Source organism: Asterias amurensis, chromosome 3, assembly GCF_032118995.1.
Source record: "Asterias amurensis chromosome 3, ASM3211899v1".
Classification (NCBI taxonomy): Eukaryota; Metazoa; Echinodermata; class Asteroidea; order Forcipulatida; family Asteriidae; genus Asterias; species Asterias amurensis.
This window is the reverse complement of record NC_092650.1, coordinates 4,963,992-4,977,452: the sequence shown is the minus strand read 5'-3', so window position 1 is coordinate 4,977,452 and position 13,461 is coordinate 4,963,992. Positions and strand designations below refer to the sequence as shown.

Below are 13,461 nucleotides of genomic sequence, written 5' to 3'. Positions count from 1 at the left end.
TATTGGGATCTAAATATATAAAATGAGCATTTAGCTGCCAATAGTTTAAACTTTGGAAGTGATGATCTGTTCCCAGAAGACCACGCCCTTGGGAATTGCTCTTGGTCCGTTGCTGCGTGTAGAACGGTATTCGGACTTGGGTAGCACCTTGTAAACCCTTATAAGGTGCTAAATAATTGGGTCTCAGAATTCATCACTGCAATAACCTATCTTTCTGAAAGTTTGTATATACTCAGCGCCTTGAGTACCTTGTTTGGTAGGTACGTGCGCTATATAAGACTTCGATATTATTATTACCATACTAAAAACGAGACGTGGTATTTCGCCTGGTACCCGTTTCTGTTTGTGGTAGTACTTTGTATTGCATTAAGGACAGGGCCCGGTTTCATTGAGTAATTATTAGTTAAGAATTCTTACCGCAAACCAAACCAATTCTTACCGCAAAACAAACATTAAGAATTCCTGCTAAGCAAAAAAGGATACCAGCCACAGATGATGTGTCATAATATGATATTTTACCTGGTGACCTTATTCCGGTGAGTTGTTGTGCTGTATGGACATCCGTGCCCAGATTTAACGGTTTTGGTCACGCTTTTCGTGTCACTGATCGAACACCGTGGTGTATTCACACAACTAGGTTATCGAATAGTTGGTGATTTCTGAAGAATGTTTTCATGCACAACAATGGTTTGCCGGATTACCAATGATTGTATTGATCATCTGGTATCGATTCTTGATTGCGTGCAGCGTGAGAATACTTCTACACAAGGTTAGGTCCTTTGTTAGAGCATTGGAGTAAACACTTTTTGCATGATCAGATTTGTGTTTAAAAAAAACAGCAGACGCAGGTTATGAACCTTAGTTGTCCAATTTTTGTTTCATCCAAATACATATTGCTTTGTATATACTTTGTGAAATCATCGAACTGCATCTTTTTAATGCATTTGTATTCAGTTGGGCATTATAGGCCTACTTTATACTTAATCATATTCAATTCGCTCTCAGGGACAGCTTGCATTTATATTGCATGGATATGACTAACCAACGGTCTGAAGCAAAAATTGTTGTGAAGCAGAAATTGTTTGTAACCACTTTTGCGAAACCACGACTAATGGCGCCTACCGAGGCTTTCACAGGCCTCAGTCAAGCACGGGGTTCAAACAGCCGGACGGGCCCTAGCTGCAGCCATGAGCCTGTCCACAAACAGCCTTCTTGATGTTTGATCAGATTTAAAAAGGCCACCTTAAATATTGGTCGGGTGCCCGATGGTGGTGGTATCTACACCAACGTGACCTATATCAGCACTCTCTCAATAGTATGGAAGCTTCCCCGGTCCCCGGGAATTTTAGTAGCGTTGTTGACTAGCCCCTTGTTGTTGACTAACCCCACCAAGCTCGCCTTGTAGCCATAATCGTCAAAGAATCTGTTACCAAAGGGGCCATTAACGATTGTCTGTGCTGGATTAAAAACTGCCTATGTCGGGTGATAGCTATTTAACCCTTTATTCGCGACACGACTGTTGCTGGCCAAAGTTCTATCTGTGTTATTTGTATGACTACAAGTAGGTGCAATACTGAATGACAATACATGTACCGCCTAATCTAGAGGGAAGCATCAGTATTTCTCTATGCTATAGCAACTTGCAGGAATGGGGAGGGGCACTTGTACCCACATTTTCTAGTGCCCTAACCAACAATTCATATGCCTTACACATTAATGTATCTACACTGTGCCCTAAAAGGGGGAATATTTTGGGGCAATTATGTACGAAATGTCTTTACTTAATCTGCCATCTTTCTCTGCAATGATATAACAATATTTGCGTTCACTTTTCATGTTATTCCTTTTAGTTTGAACAGTGAATATATTGATAACAATGTTAGCCAACTGTTTCTGCCCGTTTCGCACCCACTTAATGTTCTGTATGCCGCCATCAACTGAAGTATTTGCAATTTGAGTTTCCTCATTACCAAAATACAAACCTTTTAGACACAACGAGCATGTCTTCATATCGCCTTAGCTCATTTAGGGGAAGTGGACGAGAGAACTTTCAGGATTATTTCCTTTTATCAAAAATTCGTGAAAAATTCCTTGACCAAACTATTTGTCAGATTTAAAGATTGATACAGGAAACTACAACTTCACAGAAACTGGCCTGGATGAGTGTCGAGCTATGGCAAGCATTGTGCAGAGGCTTATCGGCGAAGGTAAGGATCGAAAGATATTACAAATTTTTACTTCAAAAGCAAAACCTTCAACATTTAACGGCACTGGACACTATTGGTTATTACTAAAAATAATTGTTCGTATAAAAAAAACTTACTCTGTAATAAGCAATAATGGGGAGCTGTTGATTAATGGGGAGCTGTTGATAAAAGAACATTTTTAGAAACGGCTCCCCCCTGAAAGAACGTAGTTTTTTTGAGAAAGGGAAAGGTATTGCTCTCGACCAATAGGAATGAAGAAACTGTCTTATAAGAGCAGGTGCAAGCTCGCGTGTCACGCCCATGTTTCAACACTTTTTACTGGTCATAAACAAAGATCTATACACACCCACGTGACGCGCTCTCCACCAATAGGAATATCGAAACTGTCTGAGGTATTTATGAATGCCTTTTAAGGCATCTGAAAGCACACACATTTGTGTGCAACAGGGTTGTTTTTCTGTGATTATTCTTTTGCATCTTCGATGACCAATTGAGTCAACATTTTCTCAGACTTGTTATTATATGCGTTGCTGGGTTACCCCAAGTGAGAATATTGGTCTTTGACAATTACCAAAAGTGTCAAGTGTCTTAGAAAAAAGAAGATTGATGGGTGAAGCATGGAGGAAGGAAGAGAAGGAGCTCGAACGAAGGGACTTCAAAAGTCGAACCCGTGGTACCGCGGTCGTTTAACAACACCTCGTAATCATCCACATACCTTATACAAACAATGGGCGAGTATGTGAGTTTGCGCGTGCGCACTTGGTTCTTCACTCAACTATGGTGTCGTATGGATATTGTACGGAAAAAAAACTTTTTTGAGACCTGATAAAAATTGTGCATACTTTTGCTCACCAAATCGAAAAACACAATTGAATACCAACCACCCTCGTGTGCTACTACTCAAGTTTTGAACCACCGCTAGTGACAGGAAAGTCACAAAAAATGTAAAAATATGCCATGATATTTCCGTGAAACACCACACCGGTAAATGAAAACGTGTATATTCACAATTCTTGTCTCCAATAATTCAACTTTACACGAAGGCAACGGTGCACACTGGGGGTACCGCACCTTCTGAACAAAGAGATCTAACCCTGCTCGTTAATCGGCCGTCCAGCTGGAGGTCTCCTATCTTTTTCCACTGGTCAGACAGGGGCATTGTCAGGGTATTCTTTTGTTACTCTGCGGTTTTGCGGGTCGTTCGAGCTACTTCTCTTACTTCCTCCATGGGTGAAGCAAGAAGTCCCCTCCTCTGAGGAAATCCTCTCTCTGGAAATCCAAGTTTCTCATCATATTTTGTCCCTGTTGATTCTATCGTTAATAACTCCTGTTCTGTAATTCATCTCCAATGAACAAACGAATTAAACTGCTATAAAAGCTGTAGAAAAGTAGGCTATTGTGAAAGGTAAAGCCAATGCAGTATAATGCCTCCAATACCAGCCATTGCAGTTATGCCTCCAATACCAAACAATGCTGTGGCCAATCTTCTTATGTAACACAGCTGTTTGTGCCTCTGGGGGTAGACGGGAGTGTTTTGTTATGCTTATATAAGAAGTTTTCTGTGAATGGAAATTTATCTTCCATGAAATTTACCGTGATATATAGGAATTGGGCCAAAGTTCTGTAAAGAAGTTGAGCAGATGTACTCATAAATGTATCCGCTTACCCAAAATAAATATGGAACCATGTGAGCGAAGTATGGGACAATTGCATGTTTTGGGCCTGGTAACGGATTTCTGCTCAGCGGGACTTTTATATGCTTAGCTAATTTTAACTACTCAACATCTCCATCAAATTTTGCCCTGACATGAAGCAAGTTTAGTAATAAATTGAAGAAAGAAATGCTTAGTCAGATTTGAGCTGGTAACACGTGCGTGTACATACAATCTCCATTCTAAGTTTCGGTTCTGAAAAGAACCGGTTGTGTAACAATTCGACGTTTCGATGCTCTGTCTTCATGAGAAGGCATTTTGTCAAGCTGCAAGATTGGTCTATAGTATGTGGGGGGGAGGTATACAACACTTCTTCGTCTGTCTGTACACGTTGCAAGTTTTCTCTCACACAGCATAATGCCTTTGGACGGAATAATATTATTCTGAACTCTGCACAACACCCTCCAAACAAAACAAACACGACGACATATGGCCTTTATTGGCAAAATCTTTGAATAATTAACATTCAGTTTAGTAATCGGTAATTTATTCACCATTAAATGACAATAGGTGTACTCGCTTCTGGCGACAAGTGAAGCCTCCATGCGGAAAAATATTCACCGATAAACAAGAAGTAAAACGGACAGAAGTTTATACATTAGTAATTTAATTGCTTGGATAAAAATACAATTAATAGTACATAGAAATTACCGAGAACAATATTTGTTTCACTATCTCTAGTTATAAAAGCTCAAGTGCAACCAGTACACATGTGTTTAGCTCCATGTAAAAACAGATGCAGTCAACAGTTGAGAAATAGCTTTGCTCGGTTGTTCCAATCAAGATATACACCAGTATAAACGTACACAAATTCCCTGGGATAACATAACAACTGTACAACATAACAAACTGTAGTTTGTTGATACCACACATGTTGTTTGTGTAGTGTGTTTCGAAAACTAAAAGAAGATAAAAAGTAGGATTTGAAACTGTGTATGGTGGAAATACAATGTGGAAAGGTTTGCGGTAATGTAATCTTTAAATGAGTTGGGGTGGTTCTAAACTCATTTCAGCTCGACGTTTCGATCAGTATGCCCTAATCGGCTTCTGGTGAGAAAGCTGGACTCTGATGCTGCATGCAAAACAAATATCTAAAAGAAGATAAATGAATTTATCTTCCAACAAGCAAATTATGTATTCTCCCCCTTTAATGACCGATGGAATATGTAATTCTGCATAATATGAAGTAGCGAGATTGAATTTCTCTTCACCATATGGAGGATTCCCATGTGTTGATAGCGCAACACGTGGCAAATATAGCAATCGATATGGACACAACAAAAATTCAATGCCAATATATTTTTACACGTGCAAATATCTGCGTAAAAAAACTACTGCGATGTCGCACTGTGATAAGAGAATAAACAAAATTTCCATACTTATCTATCCATATTTACCATTTCGTTTTTTGGTTTTCTGTTTCTCTTTTATTATATTTTACAGGACATAGGTTTACGAATCCCGATCAAGTCCGTAGGAAATACGAGCCCGGTACCTTGTAAGTTCTATTTTAATTATTGTGGGGGAAGAACTTGAGAAATGACTAATGCTAATGATAAATAATAACAAGGACTTGTGATGGTCCGGTTTAGATTACCAAGGTGTGATGCTCATCCATACCGTGTGAAACATCAGTGAAAAATGATACGTTGTTCAGGACGTGAACGTTAATCATTCTTCATAATTTATAATAATAATAACAATAATGCTATCAGTGATAACAACAAATTAATTGTGTATTTATAAAAAAAAAAAGGTATTACAGGAAAGACAAATCTTTTACATTTTCAGCATACTTTGCCACCATAAGTGTCATTGTTTCTGAGCTATGGTACATTTTGGTATGGAATATTTTACAATTCAGTTACATGATCTTTTACCAATAGTCATTATAATCAATCAGGTCACACTGTTGGCCAATTTATTTATTTATTTATTTATTTATTTATTTATTTTTTATTTTTATTTTTATTTATTTATTTATTTATTTTTTTTTTTTTTGGGGGGGGGGTTGAGAATCGGGGAAAGGGAAAGTTGTGGTGTAGAAACATTCCTATTATTCAAAGGTAAACGGGGTTTGTATATCGAGTTAGATAAACATGTTAATTATGTAACGATTCATAGATTATTATAGAACAGATAAAATTTTCAATCAATGCATTGACAAGGTGTCGATATGGTTTTGAATGAATCGATTACATTGATTTAGTTATCAATGTCAAGAGGTAACACTTCCGGGTTTTAAACTCACACAAAAATCAATCGATATTGATTAGATATCGAGGTCAGGAAAATTCCGGAGTTTAATTTTACAAGAAATCAATTTAACTGATTGGAAGTTAAACACTTCCGGAATGCAATTTTCTCAAAAACATCTTTTGATTGAATACAAATTAATGAACTAATCTACACTTGTCACCAATTTGATTTATCGTAGTGATAAAACAGAGACTGTTCCAGACAACTCGGTAGTCAAAGCTAGAGGTCTACCGTGGCAAGCATCAGACAGGGATGTCTTCCGGTTCTTCAAGGGTCTTAATATTGCAAAGTAAGTCAAACAATTATATATCAAGCTACCTATCAGCAACTTTTAATAATCATGCTCTTTATTTGTTGGTGTAATTCACCGAAGTGAAACTAACTGAAATTGCTTAAACAAACGTCCGGATTTGATGCACATTTTCTATACTGAATAGAACCAAATTGATTTTTCCTGTAATTTGTGAGGATCATAATATTATATCTACTCATTTTTACAACATCTTTCCAACCGTATTTATTTAATAAAAAAATATTTCAAACGCGTTTTGAAGCCATAGTAGTCCAAATAAGGCAATATGTTTCACCTAAAAAGAGTTAAAATTGGTGTAGAAATCGACCTGATGCTACTACTGACTTTTTGCCGTAGAGTTCGTTAGTTTCAACATTTTAATTAAATGCTCGTAAATTTTCCCCATCAACTTTTGATACAATTATTGCATTTATTAAATTGTAGAAAATAAAATATATAATGCCTCGGTAACAATGACCACTGATAATTTACTGGACGGTTATCGAAACACGCAGTCGACAGCTGTGGGGTGGATGAAAGTTTAGTTGTCCCATGTAATATTGCACGTGTCCCATAAAGCTAACCTTTATAGATGTATCATATTTCGTTATATTACATCAACAGTCGTAATTATAATCGCAACATAAATGTCAATTAATTTCAACCAGGACGAAGCTCTTCTTAATAGATTTACTGGACATTTTAACTGGAAATTTGTTGATAATTTCTTGCTTGAAATTACACGTTTGGTGTTTGTCAAAGACAAGTCTCGTCACTTGGTGTATCCCAACATAAGCATAAAAGAACAAGCCTGTGATTTTTTTGCTGAATTGGTCATCAAAAGTGCGAGAAAATGATGAGAGAAAAACACCCTTGTTGGAGGAATTGGTGTGCGTTCAGATAGAAATAAAAGACTTCTAGCTAGAAGCCTTTTATTATTTCAGCGCCTTGATCTAGAGTCTAGGATATGTGCGCTTTATAAGAACTTTGTTTTATTATTATTAGTGAGAAATATATTCTTTTTCAAAAACTACGCAATTCCACAGAGAGCCGTTTCTTACATTGTTTTATGCTATATCAACAGCTCTTCAATGCTCGTTACTAAGTCAGATTTTTGTAGTTAATATTTGTGTTGAGTAATTACCAAACGTGTACCTTCCCTTTATAAGAAAATGTAATGATTTAATTCGACCAATGTTTACTCAATCCTGATTTCATAGAATTTGAACGATTTCATACATTGTAACAAAGCAACACCTCTCCGGTCCAGGAATTTCATGTCTGTAAAAATACACCGGTTGAAAAACTTTGACATTTCAATCATTGGAAAAATGGGTTGCCCTTTGGAATAAATTGGAATGAGGGTTGACCTATGGCATTAAAATGGAAATAAAAAAGTCCTCATAATACACAATCAATTATAAATGCAAGACAATTCTACAGTATTAATAACCAACAGCCACCACTGTTATATAGGGTCCATTCTTTATCGAATATCACACCAATATAAATATACCACAAAATAAAGGCATTCAGCAAAGCACATACACTTAAAGCCAAACTGGAAAAGCAAAACAGCCAAAGCTGCCATCAATCATTTTATGACCGATGTCCCTTACTTATTTTTGTAAAATTTGCAAACCTTATTTTGTTGTGCAAGAAAAAAACAAAACAAAATGGCTGCCGAAAAAAATATCACCACTTAAATCCACTAAGGTTGGATCATGCTCATAACCGGTAAACAAAGTTCATCAATACCAATAGTCATTTATCAGGGATCATTCTCATTTAATAGTGGTTCTGCCCAGATTGTTATGTGTGGGCGAGGGCTGAATCGCTCATGCGAGTCACGGAGAGTTTAACACGAACTATAATAAACTACTGTTGCAAAACACTGAGAAAGGAGAAAAAAGTGCAGATGACTCTCGTCTGTTGATAGAAAAGACTCTCGTCTGTTGATAGAAAAACGTGGCATATCATGACGAACATTTTGCCGTGTGAAACTATTTTCTGCTTCTGAAGTTTTACAAACCAAAACTGAAATTTATTTGTGTAATAAAAGGTGTGTTAAAACAAACTTCACACCTACCAATTTTTCGGGTGTCTTTTCGGTGTTTTTTTTTCTTCATTTGAGATATTGACGTTTGTTGAAATTCAACAAAAAGCATTTCTGTTCTCATCGAGAAAATGTAATCATAAGTCCTCATAAACAGGAAATATGTTTTCGAGAAAAGTTTTGAATAACGTTAATTTTCTTTTACAACGTTAACTTGTTTACTTCTCGTGGGGGTTCAGGGAGCAGAGACTCTGCTTAGAAATTCAGAAATTTGATTCATGAAAAGATTTGCTATTTTTGAGGTAGAAATTATCGCAAAATTCTCAAAAATGAAACCTAGTAAAATAATGATTTTTTTTTTTAAAGTAAGCTCTCGATATCTTGCATGTTTTTTGTATTACTTCGAATAACTACAAAACAGAGTCTCTGCTCCCTGGGCCCATTTTCACGAGAAGTAAACAGTCTTGTAGTTTTTCATGACATCAAGGCCATTATTTCCCTCAACAAAATATTTGGTGATTGTGTATAATTATTATTAATTTGTCAATAAACAAGTTTGTGTTGGTCTGGTGGTGATTTTAGGGGTGGAGTAGCATTGTGTTTAAACCACTATGGCAGGAGGAATGGCGAGGTCATGGTGCACTTTGTATCATCCCAACATAGAGACATGGCCTTGCAGAGACACAGGCATAACTTGGGCAACCGATATGTAGAGGTATGTAGTTATTTATTTCTCGATGTTATTATTTTTCCCATTATCAGTTGAAAACCCCCAATAAAAACATGATTCAAGAGTTGTAAAATCCTTTTCGTTTTCAAATAGATATCACTTAAAAACAAGGATCATGTTTACTTTAAAGTAAGGGTTATACTTCGATTTTTGCAGTGCTAATTTCAAGACAAAATGATAAAGAAAGACTAATTAAAAGTCACATGTGAAACTTTCATGTAAATATGGTGTACACTTGCTGACAAAATAGCACAAAATTGTCATGGTATTGCCACTATAAAGTTGTATTATAACACATGTGTTGCATAAAAAAAAAAGTGATGTGTCATTTGGCAAAATAATTTACAACAAAGAATACATAGAATAGTGAGATGTAAATAAAAACGACTGGTGTACCTTTGATCACTTTAGCAGTGGACACTATTGGTAAATACTCAAAATAACTATTAGCATATAAAACCTTACTTGGTAACGAGTAATGGGTAAAGGTTGTTAGTATAAAACATTGTGAGAAACGGCTCCCTCTGAAGTGACGTAGTTTTCGGGAAAGAAGTAATTTTCCGACGAATTTGATTTCGAGACCTCAGTTTTTGAATTTGAGGTCTCGAAATCAAGCATCTGAAAGCACACAACTTGGTGTGACAAGGGTGTTTTTTATTTCATAGTTATCTCGCAAACTTGACGATCAGTTGAGCTAAAATTTTCACAGGTTTGTTATTAATATGCATAATGTTGAAATACACCCTTTACAGTTACCAATAGTGTCCACTGTCTTTAAGTCTGAAGAGAGAAAATAGTTAATGTTGAGGGTACAGAGTCAAATATCGGCAATTTTTAAAAAGAAAGGTTTTCGCTAATAACAACATCTGCTATGCTACCAATAAAAAAGCAGGCATCATGCAAAGCAAAAAAAAAATGCTATTGCAAAACCAAATGCATATTAAAATGTGACCTCTGTTTGAAGCCATCATGTGGCATATGCAGTCCATTCAGATAAACCATATGGTCGCATAAAATACAATGGTTTATTAGTTATGCAGGAAAAATACTGCCGATAGTACCAGCAAGAACTAGAAGAAAAACATCTCAGGAATACTGCACTCGGTTCTCTAGTGGTTGAAACTGGCACAATATCTGCATCATGATGAATTCATACCAGCCTTTTTTATTATTATGAAAAAGCACAATTTTAACGACTGCAGGTTTCCATCATCCTGTAAATAGTTCCATCTCAACGACTACAAGACAACAAACACAACACACAAACATCACACTCTAAGAGATGCAGTCAGGTTGAAAAGCAATGAGCTTAATTTATATAATTTTTTATTTTAATTTTATGCAAGTCGCCAGACACACAAGGCCTGAAGGCCACTTCAAGGTGTGGGTTGCACCTACTCCTAGGGCTGAAACAGGGTTACCCTCCTTTACAGTCCATACGAATGTTTACTTGGGTATCACCAGTCCGAAGCCTGGCCGGTAGAGTAGAAAGCACTACCTCCCCAATTTTTATCAGTTTAAAAAGTCTGAATTGTACATCATATTAATTGAATGTTGAAACTTGAAGGGTTGTGGAGACAAACACAAATATTTTGAGAATTTTCTCCACTCATTATGAATTACCAATATTGACAACTAAGTATTTATTTTAAGTTTTGTAATGACAAATTTATTTGTTTGTTGATATTATTCAGGTTTTCAAGGGAACAAGTGACGAATTTATCAAGGTTGCAGCAGGTATGGATTTACATTTCTATCAAAAATATACAGATGTAAAGGTTAAATCATTCACACAATTGTAACAAGTGTACTAACCCCCTTCTAAGTTACTACAAAATTAATTTGCTTAAAGGCAGTGGACACTATTGGTAATTGTCAAAGACTAGCCTTCACAGTTGGTGTATCTGAACATATGCATAAAATAACAAACCTGTAAAAATTTGAGCTCAATCGGCTGTCGAATTTGCAAGATAATAATGAAAGAAAAAACACCCTTGTCACACGAAGTTGTGTGCTTTCTGATGCTTGATTTCGAGACCTCAAATTCTAAACTTGAGGTCCCAAAATCAAATTCGTGGAAAATTACTTGGTTTTCGAAAACTACGTCACTTCAGAGGAAGCTGTTTCTCACAATGTTTTATACCATCAACCTCTCCCCATTACTCGTAATCAAAGAAGGTTTTATGCTAACAATTATTTTGAGTAATTACCAATAGTGTCCACTGCCTTTAACTGAAAGTTATATATATACTTGTTCCAAAGTATTCTGCGAAATAGGGCAGTCAGGTTGGCGTTTACTGTGGTATCTTTCCCCACTTTCCACCTCTAGGACCGTGGTTTGAATCTCGTCATCACTACATGGTTTAAGTACTTACACCTTACTACATAATGTTTTTGCATGGAATAATTCTTCTGGGGGTTTTCCTGCCACATCTAAAACTGAAAATTTGTTTGGTTCTTGGCTACTACAGTGATTAGGTTACTTTTCCCTCAGAGTCCTTTGCTTCACAGCCAGAATAAATTAAATTAAATAAACTGAAATGAAAGAGTATGTTGAAGATTCAGAATATCTTTGTCATTAATAAGAATGTTATCTGTTTTCAGGGACCTCTCGCGATGCTGCCATGTTCTTATCCAGGGATGATGGGCACATCATTGTTCGCATGAGGGGATTGCCATTTACTGCCTCTGCAAAAGAAGTTGTAAGTTATACCTGTGTTGTGTATTAACATATCTTAATTTGAATATCCCCCTAAATCAAAATTTACTTTTTTCAATTTCAATTTTCACCGTTTTCATATATTTTGTTTACGAAAAAGAAGAAAAAAGAATAGTCCAGATTATTGCAAGCTGTTGAGAAGGCAAGATACTAGTCACAGTGTTCATTTAATGAATAAAATCCTTTTTGGGATAACAAATGAAAAGAAAATTACAGTCGGGCTTGGGTATGTTATTTTCAGTTTTTAACTTGAAGCCCTCCTTCTCCAGGTATTTTTTTCTAAGCCTCAACAAATATATTCACTAGGTTCTCTGCTATATTGTCGTCATATATTTTGCACTTCAGAAGTGGAATTAAAGTCAAGAAACCTCAGCTGCTCCTGCCTTAACTGTAAAAACTAAGTTTGAAACCATCTACAAAATCTGCAGTAGGCATATAATTTATTAAAGTCAGTTTATAATTTGTTTCGTTTTATGAATACTCACCCTGATTAAACAACTGTGTTCTACAGGGCTCACTTGGCACTGATGCAAAACTTGTGTTTTGAAGAACAAAACAAAATGAATGAATGTTTTAAGTTGATGTAAGTTCCCTGACAAAATTATCTCCTTTTGGTGTTCAAGTGTTTTATTTTGGGTGACTAGAGGGTGTAGGGCTTGGGACTTGTGTTCTTGGAAGGGTCTAGGCCGTCTTTCTGAAAGGTTAAGGTAAACTCTGTGAGGGTAAAGTGACTTGCTGTTGGAATATTTCCAGTTTTTCATTTGGGTACATATCACAGGACAGTCACTATATTTGGTTTCAAGTTGATTGGCTTACTGATTATAAAATTCATATCGGTACTGATCCTCTAAAACTGTAACTTTGCCAACGATTCAAAATAGCATTTGAAGACCTGACAAATCACCTGGCTTATTTTGATTGCTGCGGTCTAAAGTTTGATATAAACTTGCAGCTGGAAACAACACAAAATATTTGTTGGTTTTGTCTGATTTTATGAAATTCTCTCATTATGTTTGCATGGTGTGTATACTAGATAGCAGAGGATGAAGATACATTATCTTCCTACCAACAATGATCAATTTTGGGTAAAACAGAGACAAAATTGATAAAATGGTATATCACTGGCACATTAATCTGGAGGTCATAGGTTCAAATGTCACTCTAATAACATTTCCTTTTATAAATATATAAACCACATATTTCCTTTTGTTCAACGCAAAATAAGTTACAACTTACCCATTTTCCCCTGTGGTGTGTTACCTTGAAATGAACAGTGTTTTTTAAGATCGAGACAACATGCTCTCTAGAATCAAAACACTTGCATTTACAGGTGGCTAGGTTTCAAACTCGACCCCTATAGGGACTTCAGGCTCATGGAGGTGACGCACCCTACCATCTTGGCCTTAGTGCTATACCTTTTTTGTAGCCACTTTTCACTGTTGGCAATTAAGACTGGTCATGTCCATATCCATTTAAGGTGTATTTT

The 13,461-nt window shown here is 36.2% G+C and overlaps 1 protein-coding gene across 2 annotated transcripts in view; it reads left to right on the top strand.

Annotated features, from left to right (window-relative positions):
• LOC139935272 (epithelial splicing regulatory protein 1-like) overlaps positions 1 to 13,461 on the top strand; it is a 39,383-nt gene that overhangs the window by 12,753 nt on the left and 13,169 nt on the right. For both annotated transcript variants that reach the window (XR_011785790.1, XM_071929785.1), the window contains exons 4-9: positions 2,112 to 2,207; positions 5,363 to 5,417; positions 6,357 to 6,467; positions 9,109 to 9,241; positions 10,951 to 10,993; positions 11,861 to 11,958. Coding sequence is in view for 1 of the 2 variants with exons in the window: in XM_071929785.1 (XP_071785886.1) it covers positions 2,112 to 2,207; positions 5,363 to 5,417; positions 6,357 to 6,467; positions 9,109 to 9,241; positions 10,951 to 10,993; positions 11,861 to 11,958 (536 nt within the window). In the remaining variant the exon portion in view is untranslated. The remainder of the gene's footprint in view (positions 1 to 2,111; positions 2,208 to 5,362; positions 5,418 to 6,356; positions 6,468 to 9,108; positions 9,242 to 10,950; positions 10,994 to 11,860; positions 11,959 to 13,461) is intronic.